The sequence below is a fragment of the Anomaloglossus baeobatrachus genome, chromosome 4 (genome assembly GCF_048569485.1).
Source record: "Anomaloglossus baeobatrachus isolate aAnoBae1 chromosome 4, aAnoBae1.hap1, whole genome shotgun sequence".
Taxonomy (NCBI): domain Eukaryota; kingdom Metazoa; phylum Chordata; class Amphibia; order Anura; family Aromobatidae; genus Anomaloglossus; species Anomaloglossus baeobatrachus.
Window position 1 is genome coordinate 656,784,044 of NC_134356.1, and position 17,533 is coordinate 656,801,576.

The window sequence follows — 17,533 nt, forward strand, 5'->3', positions numbered from 1 at the left end:
TTTACTGCATCAAAAATGGGGAGTAAAATGTTTAACCTGACCCAGTTTTTATTATAAATTTTCACTGTATCAAAAATGGGAAGTAAAATATTCACCCTGACCCCATTTTTTTTATTTTTTAACCTTCACTTTATCAAAAAACAGGGAGTAAAATGTTCACACAGAGCCCATTTTTGTTTCATTTTTTTATTACATAAATAAATTTTATTAATATCTAGTTGGTATATAATACATACACTATAAATATACATTTTATACCCACATACATATATATATATTACACACACACACACACACACACACAGCCTTGCGAAAGTATTTGGCTTCCTTGAATTTTTCCACCTTTTCCCACATTTCAGGCTTTAAACATAAAAATAAAAATGTTAATGTTCTGGTGAAGAATCAACAACAAGTGGACACAATTGTGAAGGTAAATTAAATGTATTGCTTATTTTAAGCTTTTTAAAAAAATAACTGAATTGGGGCATGCAATATTATTCATCCCCTGTAAGTTAATACTTTGTAGCGCCCCCTTTTGCTGCGATTACAGCTGCAGTCGCTTGGGGTATGCCTCTATCAGTTTTGCACATCGAGAGACTGAAATTCTTGCCCATTCTTCCTTTGCAAACAGCTGGAGCTGAGTGAGGTTGCATGGAGAGCGTTTGTGGAAAGTGCTGAAAACTGCTGTTCACAGATTCTCGATTGGATTCAGGTCTGGACTGTGACTTGGCCATTCTAACACCTGGATAAGTTTATTTGTGAACCATTTCATTGTAGATTTTGCTTTGTTTGGGATCATTGTCTTGTTGGAAGACAAATCTCCGTCCCAGTCTCAGGTCTTTTGCAGACTCCAACAGGTTTTCTTCAAGAATGGTCCTGTATTTGGCTCCATCCATCTTCCCATCAATTTTAACCATCTTCCCTGACCCTGCTGAAGCAAAGCAGGCCCAAACCATGATGCTGCCACCACCATGTTTGACAGTGGGGATGGTGTGTTCTGGGTGATGAGCTGTGTTGCTTTTACGCCAAACATATCATTTGGCATTGTGCCCAAATAGTTCGATTTTGGTTTCATCTGACCAGAGCACCTTCTTCCACATGTTTGGTGTATCTCCCAGGAGGCTTGTGGCAAACTGTAAACGCCACTTTTTATGGATATCTTTGAGCAATGGCTTTCTCCTTGCCACTCTTCCATAAAGGCCAGATTTGTGCAATGTACGACTGATTGTTGTCCTATGGACAGACTCTCCCACTCAGCTCTAGATCTCTGCAGTTCATCCAGAGTGATCATGGGCCTCTTGGCTGCATCTCTGATCAGTCTTCTCCTTGTTTGAGATGAAAGTTTGGCTGGACGGCCGGGTCTTGGTAGATTTGCAGTGGTATGATACTCCTTCCATTTCAATATGATCGCTTGCACAGTGCTCCTTGGGATGTTTAAAGTTTTGGAAATCTTTTTGTAACCAAATCCGGGTTTAAACTTCTCCACAACAGTATCACGGACCTGTCTGTTGTGTTCCTTGGTCTTCATGATGCTCTCTGCGCTTTAAACAGAACACTGAGACTATCATAGAGCAGGAGCATTTATACAGAGACTTGATTACACACAGGGGATTATATTTATCATCATCAGTCATTTAGGACAACATTGGATCATTCAGAGATCGTCAATGAACTTCTGGAGTGAGTTTGCTACACTGAAAGTAAAGGGGATGAATAATATTGCACACCCCAATTTTCAGTTTATTTTTTTTTTAAAAAAAATTAAAATAAGCAATAAATCTCGAGCACCTTCACAATTGTGTCCCACTTGTTGTTGATTCTTCACCAGAACATTAAAAATGTTATCTTTATGTTTGAAGCCTGAAATGTGGGAAAAGGTTGAAAAATTCAAGGGGGTCGAATACTTTCGCAAGGCACTGTGTGTGTGTATGTATATTATATATGTATATTATATATGTATATATGTGTGTATAGATAGATAGAGATAGAGAGATGTATGTATGTATGTGTGCATGTATGTGTATATATGTGTATATATGTGTATATATATATATATATATATAATATAAAATTATACACACACACACACACACACACACACGTTTCGGGGGTTTTTTTTTTCTTGGGTATATATTTATAGGACTTCTGTATACTTTAGCATTTTTCCCATACATTTGCATTACTATTTGACATATTAATGGCCTCTCCAAGGTCAGATGCAATTCATTTTTGTTTGGAGTCTTCCAATTGTAGTTCTCCTCTATGGGTAATTGGAAAATCCAGCATCTTCTTATTTCACTCTCTGCTGCCAATGCAAAGAAATTTGGACTGAAGACCTTCAACAATTTCCTGTTGATGGATGGACCTGTTCATTTTATTACTTATCAGTTTGTACTTTTAGTACTTTGTGGCCTAGAGTTATGGGTACGTTGCACACTACGAGATCGACAGACGATGCTTGCGATGCCTAGCGTGATAGTTCCCGTCGCAGCAGCAATATCTTGTGATATCTTCCGTAGCGTACATTATCGCTACGGCAGCTTCACATGCACTTACCTGCCCTGCGACGTCGCTCTGGCCGGCGAACTGCCTCCTTCCTAAGGGGGGCGGTTCGTGCGGCGTCACAGTGACCACACACGGCAGGCGACCAATAGAAGTGGAGATGAGCGGGACGTAAACATCCCGCCCACCTCCTTGCTTCCGCATAGCCGGCGTGAGCCGTGGTGACACAGGTAGATGTTTCTCGCTCCAGCAGCTTCTCACACAGCGATGTGTACTGCCGCAGGAATGAGTAACAACATCGTACCATCGCAGCAGCGAAATTATGAAAATGTCGGACCCTACACCGATGATACGATTACAACGCTTTTGCGGTCGTTAATTGTATCAAAAAGGATTTACACACTACGATATCAACAGCGACGCTGAATGTGCGTCACATTCGATTTGACCCCTTCGACATCGCAGCTGTGATGTCGTAGTGTGCAAAGTGCCCCTTAGTGACACAACATGGCAATGAGACCCTAATCCTAGAAATAATACGTAGCATCGCTTACAAAAAAAAAGCTTTTTGACCCCGGGCTTTTGCTCTATTGACTTCTTCCGGCACAACCAGATGCCAAGTGCTTCTTTTGCAATTTGCTGCTTTAGGACGATTAAAAAAAATACAATGGTCATTGATTGCCATGAGACAGGCGGTCTTTTCAGCTTCAGGGGTGATGAATTAAGTGAAAAATCAAGGAATCAAAAACATGGATATAGCAATGGCCAAACTGATAAATGGTGTCCGGTTAGGACTTTTACACCTCCTTTTTGTGTGTTTTTGTATTTAGTCCTCTATTCCACAGGAGCGTTGCAAATTATTTTACGTCTGCAGCTTCCAATGTAAAATGGCAAACTGTGGAAAAATCAGAGTGGCATCATCCCTCTGCTAGGGCAGGATGTTTGCTGATGGCATTTACGTGCGAGTTTCTCTGTTCTTGTTCTCTCTTCCCAGCGTCTGTGGAAAAAAAAGTGCTGGGAAATCGCTTCTGAAATAGACAGAACAAGGATTGTGAGGAGCATGGTGCCCATGATGATGAGCGCTGTGTGCCCGGTATATGAATACCTGGCAGCATCAACAGCCACAACTCATCAGGCCGCTCTGACTACGGTATTAATGCAGCCGGTGGGGCTGAAAGGCTATGGACTCCTTTGCAGAAATATACAATTCATAAAATGCACAAAAACAGGCAATTCTTTTTTTTTTTTTATTAAAAAGTTAACACTTTCTCTGCTGCAGCCTGCATGTATCACAATTCACTACAAGCTGCTTGATTCTGTTCAGTCTCAATACAGACAGTACTTCAGCCCAGTGAAGACACCTGCTGTTTTCTCTTCTGAACGCATATGTGCTTATACTTACAATTTAATTCAATTACAGCAGATTTAATCTTATTCTCTTTCCTTCTAAACCCACATCTGAGCCAGTTATCCCCCTAAATGGCTATGAGCAGCTTGCAGTGTATTGTAATACATGCATGCATGCAAACTTCACATAATACATATACAATGACTGAAAAAAAATAATGTAAAGGGTCCCATAGGTTTTTCCCATATGACCTCCTGGACCTACCTATTCCAACGACCTTGAAAAGGATATTCTTCACTATAAATTTTAGGCACAATAAAACGACCAAAGCTAGGAAAGACAGAGGTCAAACGCGCTGGCCAAAATATTTGGATACATGGCTGCAAACTGAATATTTACTTTGTTAGAAGGTAAGGTTAGCGATAACTCGGAAAATGGAAAAACATCTTGCTCAGCTGTTTCCATATCACATATAGATTTATATGGAAAGTGATTGCGCACGTGTGCCTAATGCTGTGTGCGCACGTTGCGTTTTTTTCCCCGCGTTAACGCTGCGTTTTCAACTGCAGCGCTTCAGTGCCAAATTGCATGCGTTCTGCTTCCACAGCAAAGTCTGAGAAGTCTGAAAATTCAATGTGCACGCTGCGTTTTTAAACGCAGAGTTTTGGATGCCAAAAATCGCTGCGGAAAAAAAAGCATGTCACTTCTTTTGTGCATTGTAGCTGCGTTCTCTACCCATTGAAATCAATGATGTGGGTCAAAACGCAACCAAAATGCACTTGGACTGCATTTTTGCTGCGTTCCGCATGCTTTTTTGACAAACAAAACACAGGTCTTTCAGTCTCTCTCTGTCAATGTTGGTCAACCTCTCTCTCTCTCGGTCAGTCTCTCTGTTTGTTGGTCGCTCTGTCTGGCTCTCCCCCTCTCTCATACTCACCGATCATCGGTGCGGCGCTCCACAGCTGTCACACTGCTCCGGACGCTTTTCCTCTTTTGAAAACGCCGGCCCCCTCATTATTCCATCTCATATTCCCTGCTTTCCCCGCCCACCGGCGCCTATGATTGGTTGGAGTCAGACACGCCCCCCACGCTGAGTGACAGCTGTCTCACTGCAACCAATCACAGTCACCGGTGGACTGGTCTATATCGTGCAGTAAAATAAATCAATAGCAAAAAACGACGTGCGGTACCCCCCAATTTTGATACTAGCCAAGATAAAGCCACACGGCTGAAGGCTGGTATTCTCAGGATGGGGAAGCTCCATGTTATGGGGAGCCCCCAGCTTAACAATATCAGCCAACAGTCGCCGGGAATTGCTGCATCCATTAGATGCGACAGTCCCGGGACTCTACCCGGCTTATCCCGAATTGCCCTGGTGCGGTGGCAATCGGGGTAATAAGAAGTTAATGACAGCCTATAGCTGCCACTAAGTCCTAGGTTAATCATGGCAGGTGTCTCCCCAAGATACCTTCCATGATTAACCTGTAAGTTAAAGGATTTTTTGGATGTGTGTGTTTATTTTCTTTATTTGGAATAAAAGACAAAAAAAAACCCACTCTCTTTCACCACTTTATTAAAATCCCCAAACAGCCCTCCAGGTCCATCGTAATCCACACGAGGTCCCCCGACGCTTTCAGTTCTGCTACATGAAGCTGACAGGAGCGGCCGTAGAACACCGCCGCTCGCTGTGAGCTCCATGCAGCAACTGAAGTGAGCCGCACTGTCAGCGGTGACATTACTCAGGTTACCCGTGGCTACCGCTCTCAGGTGGAGGACTCCAGCTGTGGGGGTAACCTGAGTGACGGCACCGCTGATCGTGCTGCTCATTCAGTCACTCATGGGATTTGCGGTCACCGGTGAGTACTTCACGGGTGACTGCTAATCAGGACGTGACACACAGAGCCGCGGGATGACAATGAAGTCGGGTGAAGTTCATCAGAGTTCATTCTCATCGCGCTGTCTGCTGTCAGCGGGCATGTAGCAGAGCTGAATTACCTGTCAAAAATACGCATGCAAAACGCATGCGTTCTGGATGCATTTTTTTTTTCGACAAATGCAGTGTTTACAGTTGTCCAGTCTGCCAGAGGGTGCGTTTTGTTCTGCACGTGACAGAACGCAGCGTGCGCACCTACTCTAAATGTCCATGCCAAATAATAGGACAGATTGCTTCATGTGATAGCGCTATGGAACTATATCTCAGACCCTCATAATCTGGTTAGTTACCCACCACTCATCTATACATTCATGGCCAAAAGTTTAGGCACCTTTGAAATTGTTCCAGAAAATGAAGTTTTTCTCCCAGAAAATTATTACAATTTGAAATGTTTTTCCTTTGTGTATTGGAACAACAAAAAAAACACAAGGAAAAAAAAAAGGCAAATTGGACATAATTTGACACAAAACCCCCAAAATGGGTAGGATTAAATTGTTGGCACCCTCAACTCAACTTAATTGTTGGTTGCACTCCCTTTGGAATAAATAAATGCAATCAGTCGCTTCCTATAACCATCCACGAGCTTCTTACTCCTCTCACCTGGAATCTTGGACTCTTCTTTATAAACTGCTCCAGGTCTCTTATATTTGACGGCGTCTTCTCTTCTCCCAACAGCAATTTTAAGATCTCTCCACAGGTTTCAATGGGAATTAGATCTGGACTCATTGCTGCCATTTCAGAACTCTCCAGCGCTTTGTTTCCAGCCATTCCTGGTACTTCTTGAAGTATGTTTATGGTAATTCTCATGCTGGAAGATTCACGACGTCGGACACAAACCCAGCTTTCTAACACTGGGCACTACATTGCAACCCTTTGCTAATCTTTAGATTTCACGATGTCTTGCATAAAATCAAGTGCCCCCAGTGCCAGAAGCAGCAAAACAACCCCCCAAACCATCTTTGACCTCCATTATGTTTGACTGTAGGTGCTGTGTTCTTCTCCTTGTAGGCCTCATTCAGTTTTCAGTAAACAGTAGAATGATGTACTTTATCAAAAAGCTCTATATTGGTCTCATCTGTCCACAACACACTTTCCCAGAAGGATTTTGGTTACTCATGTACATTTTGGCAAACTGCAGTCTACCTTTTTTTTTACGTCTGTGTGCAAGCAGTGGGGTCCTCCTGGGTCTCTGCCATAGCGTTTAATTACATTCAAATAGGGGGCAGATAGTTTGCGCTAACATGGATACACCCTGAGCCTGCAAGAGAGCTGGAATTTCTTTAGAACTTGATTGGGGTGGCTTATCCACCATCTGAACTATCCTGCGTTGCAACTTACTTCAATTTGTCTCTGCCATCCACGTCCAGGGAGATTAACTACAGCGCCATGGGCTGTAAACTTCTTGATGCAGTAGCGCACCGTGGACAAAGAAACATCAATATCTCTGGAGATGAGAACCAAAATTGTTGACAAATATCAACAATCTCAAGGTTATAAGCTCAAGTCCTCAGTTCTTTTCTTCTTTCTGTTCTCCATTCTTAGTGTGGCACACCCAGACACACAATGCAAAGATTTAGTGAATTTCTCCCCTTTTTATTTGGTTTTAGGTGTTTTTTTTTTTTTCCCATATTGCCCACATCTGTTACTTGCCACAGGTGAGTTTGAATGAGCAGAATGAGCATCATATGCTTGAAACAAAGTTGTTTACCCACAATTTTGTGAAGGTGCCATCATTTTTGTACGACCCATTATTGTTTTGTAAAATCATGTCCAATTTTTTTTTTTTTTTAGTGTTGTTCCAATACACACAAAATATGGGTGCCTAACAAAACGTGTAACTGCAATACAATTTCTCGGAGAAATAGTTTATTTTCCGGAACAGTTTCAAAGAGTGCCATCACTTTCTGCCATGACTGTTCACTTTTATTCTTCGGCTACAGCAATATTTTGGTACTCACGGAGGCATAAACCAGTGCAGGCAATACATGACCAGCTAATTTGCTGTGGTGCAGATTTTGGAAACAAATCCCGCTCCAAGCCCCTATATTGTATCTGAGGTTGTGAAACTGAAATAGGCGGCCGCAGCAAGCAACATAATTTTTTTGGACAAATATGACCAGACTTTGGTGGACTCCCATCATGGCTGAGGAGTAAAATCCAGGTGCAAAATTGTCTATCAAACTCTGTACAAGCGTGGTAGTGAGGTCTGACCACTCTATTCCACATTATTAGGGCTCTTCTCCACTTGTGTTTACAAATTCACAGCGACACTCTGCTACAAATGTGAGTCAGTGTCCTGTGTATGTTCTGCGCGTGGTCTGCGTACAGTGTGTGTTTTTTTCCTCACATAGCATCCGTATGACATGCGAGCATCATGCGAGTGCTATATGAGTGTTTATGCATACCGCGTCAGACTGGCTACCGGAAGAATCTCCAGTAATACCAGGCCTGGCCGCGGTTACCTGCACTGAACCCCGGATCTGTCACCTGAGCTCCAGAAATCAGCTTGGTCTGTCTGCAGCTGTGCTGAACTGAACAGCAATCGCCGGGGAATCAATCACTCGGCGCTCGCTGTTCAGTCCAGGCTGATCTCTGGAGCTCAGGTGACAGCTCCGGAGTTCAGTGCATGTATCCGCGGCCAGGACTGGTATTACTGGATATTCCTCCGGTAGCCAGTCTGACGCAGTATGCAAGTGTCAAGGATCTGTATGACATGCGCATGCCACCCGGATTCTGATTTTTTTCTCGCTCCCATAGGATTGCATGGGGGTGCGAGACCTGAGACTCTGTGACATCGCAGCATGCTGCGATTTCACCGAGAGCACGAGACGTGCCGTAAAACATTTAGCAAGAGGACACGGCCTCATTGCTTAACACTGGTGCAAGTGAGATCCGATTTTCTATCTGATCACACTCGCACATAGAAATTGCAAGTGGAGAAGAGCCCTTATTGTGGGGAAAGGTGCTGTGGTCACATGGTACTGGAAGGTTCAGATTCCAGGAGCCACGTCACCAATGTCTATAGTTTGATATTGGAGCTCAGTCACATTCTAGTACTAGAATTACAGCCAAAGGCCAAAAGTGATGCAGCATTTATCTAATCCAGTCCTGTGTCTGTGCCCATTGTATGCAGCATATTAGTGACATTTATTTTGTACACTGGATGATGCTGTATCGTTCGTTGGATGGGCAGGAAGGAGTTAACAAGTTGCACTTTCAGATGCAGCCCCTAAAACCATCATTGCATTACACACAAAAATGAATCTAACACTGCCCTCTTCTGGCCCAAAAGAGTAAATGCATCTGCTGGATATTAAAACAAAAAAACCACAAAACGTCTCCAGTGATTGTAGAAGTTCACACTCGTGATGACGATGCCAGGGGGAACGTTGTGCGCCTTTCTAATATACATTTGTGCAGATTTATCAAGACTGGAGCTTTAAATGACCGTATGAAAAGAAAAATTGTTTCAGTTTTACCCGTCCCTTAATAAATCTCCTGCAGTTTAGTCCTAAAGACTAAGCAGGTGCAGATTATACCAGAAAAGGTTGCAAATTTTGCTACAAAACCTAATAAATCTGCACAAAAGTAGTTGGCAGCTCCTCCTGGACATTCACTTTTTAACACTTGGCGGGCAGGAAAATTTGCAATATTTTAGGGCTTAATTTATGCCCAAGACTGTTAAATGTTTTGTTAATACTTGAATGGGACAGTGGAAACCCCAGAAGACTTGCCTTGTGACCTGCACTAATCCAGAACGTGACCATTGAGATTTCCTACAGGCCAATATGTGCCAAATCTCTCACAAAACACACTCGCCCTCTGCTGGTCAGTAAGAGGAACTGCATCAAAAATAATAAAACGCATGTCATAATAAAAGGCAAATCGCAATCGCTCGGGCCAGATGGTGTGTGTGTGTGTGTGTGTGTGTGTGTGTGTGTGTGCGCGTGTGCGTGTGTGTGTGTGTGCGTGTGTGATGTGGAATTGATTCAAACTCCATTTTCAGGATTCTGATGAAGTATATTCTCTCTTTAATGGATCCTTCACTTTTAGACAATGTAATATCTGATAGATAATTGTGTAAATAACTTTTTAGGAGTCCAAAATCAAGCTCTCCCTTTAAGTGCATTTGTAAAAGTAAACACGTCTGCATTTTATGTTCTCGTTTTGAGTTTTATCTGAAGTTTTTTCTTTGGAGAGGGGCCACCAATAAACCTTACCCCAACGCTCCAGACCAGAAAGCCACAGAGTTCAGGATGATGGCCTCCCCTCACCAGGGCTTCAGAAGAGTCTATCGTGCTTCGAAGAATTTACATGGGCGGCCGCCTCCTCAGTAGAGCTAGGACGTCAGATCAGGAGAGTCTTACGTGGAACCCGATGGCCACGCTCCCTGGGAGGTCACCACAACCTGAAGAGGCCTTGTGACAAGGACGCACAAAGACAAAATAAATGGCGAAGGTTCTACAGTGACCAGACCAAAAAGCCAGGAATAAGGGGGAGTGCAAATGTGCCAAAACCTCAAGTGGCTTCCCACACACTTAGTGAATACAGGCTCCCAACTCCTGGGGCACCTCTGCGCCATGAGCTCCCAACTCCTGGGGCACCTCTGCGCCATGGGCTCCCACACCACTTTCCTCATGGCTTCAGTGCTGGGTATCAAGGTCACCAAAACGGATGGCTCCAACCAGTAGGCATTAGTGTGTCTACTTTTGCAGCATTAGGCCAGGCCAAGTCCACTATGTGTCTCCCGAGGCATCAGATGGGTACAGTGAAGACGAGTCTTTGTTGCTATGCATCAAAGAGACATAATGGAGAGGAGGACTTCTAGTTCTGGACTAGCATCCCAATTCATGTTGGGAAATACAATGACAGAAAGTTCTAGTACCTATAGTGCTGGCACAATGCTGCTAAAGAGGAAGCACCCACTCCCCGCCCCCCCCCCCCCCCCCAAAAAAAAACCTGTGGATAATTTATAGAGGATAAAAATGTCACCTGTTTATAAAGCAAACAACAGCAAGACCATGCTTTGTGTGACAAGACAGGAACATTTCTCTCCTATGTTTGCTGACATTACAAGACCTAGGCTAGGAGCTGAACATTAATAGCTTTCCCTGCTGCTCTCCCTCATATGGTATCACTGAAACATCAAATGAAAAACTGCAGCCGCATCCCCCTCCTCTTCCCTCCGTAATGTCAAATGAGAAACTCAGACGCAGCTGCAATGTCCCAAGTTTACCGTTTTATCCTACATGGATTTTTTTTTTGTGACTCAAGATTTCTAAACAAAATGGGAAACTGCAGCTGCATCCCCTTCCTTTCCCCTGAATAATGTCAAATGAGAAACTACAGCGGGGAGAGGAGGGAGACGCAGCTGCAATGTCCAAAGTTTATCACTTTACCCTAAATGTATTTTTTCTCCCACAGAGATCCATGAATGGGGAGCGATCCGTGCGAGCGGTCTGAATGAATAAACAACGGAGACTTTCATTTCATGAACAAGTTTATATTGAAAATTGTGATAAATTACAATTAAACATTGCCAATAAAACAGCGCTGTACAATACACAAGTGTCTGCACTCGGTTCTATATACACAATGTAATAAAAGCAGCATCGTGGCCCAAAAAAAAACAAAAAAAAATTGTTAAAATCAATCCTATACATCTGTCATTATGTACATTAGATACACTTATGTATAAACTCGAAGGGTTTGTGGCCCTTGGCAAGACATCAAAAAGTAAGAATTGAGAACAGGAGCTGCTACAGATGGGAGAATGTAGGGCAGGAGTCCCGATCCCCCAAATTCTCAGCTCCTTTTTTGATTATCCGGACTGACGCATCTTTACGGCATTGACGCACATACATCGCGCTAGTCTGGTTAATCAAAAGAAGAGTTGGGAAATAAGGAGATTCGCAGATTACAGAACCCGAGTCCTGAGAGTCCGTTCTCCCATGCCTAGTAGCTGCCTTACCTTCAGTCTCAATAGAGAGATACCCCATATCGGTCGGACAGGACGACACCCGTAGGCGTCACATGACTAGAAGGTTCCTATATGGGTCACTCGGCCACTGATGATTTTCTATAAGGAGCTTTTTTTCATAAACATCATACAAGTTTTCGATTTTAAACAAAATTCCATTTACTGATCAGCAGGAATCAATAAAAAAAAAAAAAAGTTTATTCCCCTCCCAAAATAAATTTTATATATATATATATATATATATATATATATATATATATATATATATATATATATATATATATATATATATATATATATATATATATATATATATATATATATATATATATATATATATATTCTAATATATATATATATATATATATATATATATATTATAATATATATATACCACCCACGAATTCAGGTTTTTTTACGAGTGATTAGACAGTTCCCTTCCCCTACAAATCAGTTAAAGATTGTATTAGACAATATTTTCATCTGTGATGGACGAAGCTCTTTATCTCGATGTCTGGAGACACGTGAGAAGATGGAGATCTGCTCTTAGGTCGGAGTGGGCGTCTCACGGGAAAAAAAATAAATAAAAAAAATCAAATTTTGATTTATTTTTTTGCGCAATGCTTGTAGTAAGTATCCCAGCACCTCTAGGTCCGTCTAAGATTTTATTTTCAACAGATCAGGCCTGCACTATTCAGAATTTTTACTTATGTAAGAATGAACTGCTCTTTAATCTGTTACACACGTCCTAAGCGCTCGGCTGATCACTGCTACCCCTCGGTTTTAGTGAGTGGGGAAAAACCAAATCAATCAAATTATCTCTAAATGTTTTCAAGAAGTTTAAGCTTTTTTTTTTATGTAAATAGCATGTAATACCCACCAGCTAAAGCAAAGCTGGGGACCTGCAGATGCGCATCATTTACTGACAAATTCATATTAAGAGGCTCAGACATTTTTTCATCTATATAGAATAAAAAAAAAATAAAATTAAAAAAAAAAAAAAATCACCAAAAATAAACCGATTCTCAAAACAATTTGTGCTCAGAAGCTGCAAAAGAAATCTCCTTAGGACACATAAAATTAAATACTACATAATATACACATGGTCATAAAGGTATCGAATAGGAATACTTCAATGTTTAATTGTCTCAATAGAAAAAAAAATAAAAAAAAAAATGTAAAGAATACATACCCCTCTCAAAATCAAATTTTTTTCAATCTGCTGCCAAAACGTAAAGGACATTTTAAAGCACACAAGAAATTCATCTCCTCCACCTTTTAATGTTCACTTTCAATAAAGTTAATAGTATTAAAAAAAAAAAAATTGAATAAAGATCAAAAAAAAAAAAAAATCTCAAGGGTGACCAAAATATTACATTTTTCTCTAATGTGTAGGATTAAGAAAACAAAAGTAATTCCTGTGAAAGCTCTGAACCTTTACGAAGAGATTCTGAAGTCAGGGATCTCTCCTGTCTCACTATTTGACAGCTGCGGAAGACTTCTTGCTTCTCTTATGGGAGATACCAATGTGAATGGGGAGACTGGAATTGTGCAGCGTGTAATCAGAGGAGCTGTTATTTTTAACTACATATAGTACAAAGAGGATTCTGGCTTTTTGTAACTAGTCTGTGCACCTTATAATCTGAAGACAGCTTCTTCTGTAATCAAGAGGCACGCTCATGTAGCTTCCCGACCACTGAAGAGAACTGTGCACACACAGGTTTCCGCTCCCTGGCAGATATGGATTTATCAGCACAGGGCAGGGAAGAAAGCTCAAAGGGACCAGCATAGGTCTCCTCATGGTGCAGGGTAAAACAGGGTAGGAAATCAAAATTTATTAACTGTATGACGTTCCATGATAACAAAAAGGCACATGACTGCAAGGAGCTTGAAACCATGAGGTATGCAACTAGATAACTGTACACCTGCTGCTAACCCCCCCCAACAAAAAGTATGTGTGCAGCAATGCTATGTGAGTGTGTGTATGTAAACAGTATAGCTGGGCCTGTAGCAGTTCTGTGAGGGTGTGTATGTAAAGCAGAAAGTGTGCATGCAAATTTATGCAAGTGTGCAGCAGAGCTGTGTGTGTATATGCAGCAGAGCTGTGTGTGTATATGCAGCAGAGCTGTGTGTGTATATGCAGCAGAGCTGTGTGTGAATTATTGCTGTATGAGTATGTATGCAACAGTGCTTGCCGTATGAGTGTGTTTGTGCAGCAGTGCTGTGTGAGCGTGTGTATGTAAACAGTATAGCTAGTTTAGCAGTTCTGTGAGGGTGTGTATGTAAAGCAAACCGTGTACACAAAGTTGTGTAAGTGTGCTGCAGAGCTGTATGTGTAAAAACACATCCCGATCATGGTGTTTTTAACTATCTGTTGTGTTTGTTTTAATCAATAAAATATTGCTTTTTATATGTTTTTGCCTGTTTGGAATATTTTGTTGGGACATTCTGTATGTGTATATGCAGCAGAGCTGTGTGTGTACATGCAGCAAAGCTGTGTGTGTAGCGTTGATGTTTAAATATGTATGCGGGAGTGTTTGCTGTATGAGTGTGATTGTGCAGCAGTGCTGTGTGTGAGTGTGCGTATATAAACAGTATAGCTGTGCTTGTGTAGCAGTTCTGTGAGGGAGCGTATGTAAAGCAGACATTGTGCACACAAATTTGTGTGAGGGTGCAGCAGAGCTGTGTGTAGCGTTGATGTTTAAATATATATGCAGCAGTGTTTGCTGTATGAGAGTGCGATTGTGCAGCAGTGCTGTGTGAGTGTGTGTATATAAACAGTACAGCTGTGCCTGTGTGGCAGTTCTGTAAAGGTGTGTATGTAAAGCAGACTGTGTGCACAAATTTGTGTAAGTGTGCTGCAGAGCTGTGTGTGTATGCGCAGCACAGTCATGTGCGTGTAACATAGCAGTTTATGTATGTGGCAGTGCTTGCCGTATGAGAGTGTGCGTTTGTGCAGCAGTGCTGTGCGTGTATCTAATATTTGTACAAAAGAGCTGTGTGTATAAGATGGATTCCTGTGTATTATGGAGTAGCAGGAGAAGAATCCTATAAACTGCAATCCTATCACTGCTTCCACATTAGTGTGTTGAGGCTGTGGTATGCGGGGGATGGGGGAGCTAACATTTTGCCCAATTGCTGATACTCTTGGTGAATTTATGAGGCTAGGTGATTCAATACTCTCATTATATTCTATGGATCGGAGTTTCAATGAAACAGCTAAATCCTGACAGAGTTAAAGGTTCCCCTTAATCATCCAGATGCTGCACAGAATCAACTCCCCCTGCCACAACCCACAGTTGGCATCTCCCAGAATGCGACTAGATACTGCACCTACACTGGTAAAGTGAAAGTAAAAGTAAAATCTGTACCCCTGAAATACCGAGGGAAATCATCGGCTTTACTAATAACATATAATTGAGAAAAGTCTTATAATTTTATCTGCTGTCACTTTTAATGTTTTATTCACAATTGATACTTCCACTTTAAACAAGTTATCACCACTTATCCTTGGATAAATGATAAACTGTTGATGGCTGAGGGCCGACTGTTTGGACCGGCGCAGATCACCAAAATGGGGCACTTTTATCTCTATTACAAATGGAGCGGTATGGCGCATGTGCGAAAATTGTGTCATTCATTCCCTATGGGGCTGCGTTCGGCTTTTTCTGGCAGGCCCACAGAGGAGCCAGGCGTCCAATCTGCTGCGCCATCATGTAAAGAAAATAAAAACGTCATAATTGGAGGATAAAAAAAATAAATAAATAAAAAAAAATGAAAAAAAAATTGTCTGAACTTGAGGGGGTCCTGGCTTTGGATAAAAAAAAATTGCCTGTTTTGTCGATCAGTACAAGCCCTGGCTTTACCTTGCTTTCTCTGGACAACCCCTTTAAATACTATCCAACCCAAAGGAATTGATCACATGTTCTGTAAATAAATAAAAAAAAAATAAAAATAATAATTCCCAAAAAATATATTTCATTACAAAAAAAAATAAAAAAAAGTAAAAAAAAAATCAAGCAACATATATTTTTACTGTGATACAAAAGATGAAATAAATAAGAAAAATAAAAAAAAATTTGAATAAACCTTAAGAATATTTTTTTATTTGATTTTTTGTTATTTATACGGAGGAAACCGAAGATATGGTAACTTACCCCCTGCCATGCGTGGCTCCAGATTTTGTTAATGTGGCAGCAGTGACCGCTGCAACCAATCACCGAGTGCAGCATGTGCTAAGTGATTGGTTGCAGCGGTCATCATAGTAGCCACATCAACAAAGACTCTGAAGGTAGCGGTGGAGAGCAGGTGCCGGGGCGGCGGTGGGTAGAGTACGGCCATCTTTATTTTTGTGTTTAGGAAACCAACAGATTAAGAGAAGAAATTAGACGACCCTTGAGAGAGATCACATTTACCCCCCCTCCAATTCCACAAATATTATATATAAAAAAAAAAAAAAAATTTAACCCTATTGTATCAAATATTTGTATTTTTTCCCACACTGTAGAATGACATGATTGGTTAGCTACGGTTATTCGTCGCTGCCTCTGGACTTACATGGCAGCTGGTGGTGCAGGAGAGACACCGCTTGCACTTCCTGCCCCATAAAATCCACAAATCAAAAATTGTTGCTTTATATCCTTTAACACTGACTATTGTATAAAGTGTCATTTCATCAAAAAAAGTTTTAAAAAAAAAAAATTCCAAAATTCACAGTCCGAACCCAACGAGGTTCAGAAGTTGCAGCTCTGCCCGGTAACAGCAGGGCGGCGCCAAAAATGAATAGGATAGGATTTTTTTTTTTTTTCTTTTCATTGAGGTCACCCCCAAAACAATTATTGTTGAACATTACCGGGCGATCATCGAATACACGGGTGAATGCAGACCACGACCACGTGTGACTGAGGGGGAGGCGCTCTAGGTTTAATATCTCAGTTGCTCACATGGTTATTTGCAGTTGGAGAAGATGCAGTGGCCCCTCTGCTTGTCCGGCTGCTCATCTTGTGGCTTCTCTGGAAAAATACTTCCACACTGAGTTTTGCGGCAAGGCTCCATAGTGATTGCTACTCCTACACCGCTACGTCCCGACATCATGCGGGTCACCTCTGTCCATGTGTCCTGTGCCGGATCATAACACTCCACACCGTCCAAGAAAGTGTTCCCATCATATCCACCTACAAGACCGAAAAAAAGAGAATTTTGTTTACTTACCGTAAATTCTTTTTCTTATAGTTCCGTCATGGGAGACCCAGACCATGGGGTGTATAGCTACTGCCTCTGGAGGACACACAAAGTTACTACACTCAAAACGTGTAGCTCCTCCCTCCTAGCATATACACCCCCTGCTAGCCAGTCCTAGCCAGTTTAGTGCAAAAGCTGAAGGAGGACATCCACCCACAAGTAGAGATAGAGTAAAATCCGGAACAACCGGAGCCTCTGTCTACAACAACAGCCGGTGAAGACACACGGAACAAGAAACTTGCCAACAGGCAATAGGGAGGGTGCTGGGTCTCCCATGACGGAACTATAAGAAAAAGAATTTACGGTAAGTAAACAAAATTCTCTTTTTCTTTATCGTTCCTATGGGAGACCCAGACCATGGGACGTCCAAAAGCAGTCCATGGGTGGGAATAAACAGACAACGGAGAAGCAGGAAAACCCAACTTCACAAATGGGCGACAGACACCTGAAAGATGCGTCTGCCGAAGCCCGCGTCTGCCAAAGCAAGAGCATGCCTTGGATAGAGCTTCGAAAAAGTATGCAGACTAAT

The 17,533-nt window shown here is 41.8% G+C and overlaps 1 protein-coding gene across 2 annotated transcripts in view; it reads right to left on the reverse strand.

The window, feature by feature from the left end:
* Positions 1-15,884: 15,884 nt before the first annotated feature.
* KEAP1 (kelch like ECH associated protein 1) overlaps positions 15,885-17,533 on the reverse strand; it is a 70,933-nt gene continuing 69,284 nt past the window's right edge. For both annotated transcript variants that reach the window (XM_075346511.1, XM_075346510.1), the window contains exon 6: positions 15,885-16,937. In XM_075346511.1, coding sequence (XP_075202626.1) covers positions 16,711-16,937 — 227 coding nt within the window. In that variant the 3' untranslated portion in view covers positions 15,885-16,710. The remainder of the gene's footprint in view (positions 16,938-17,533) is intronic.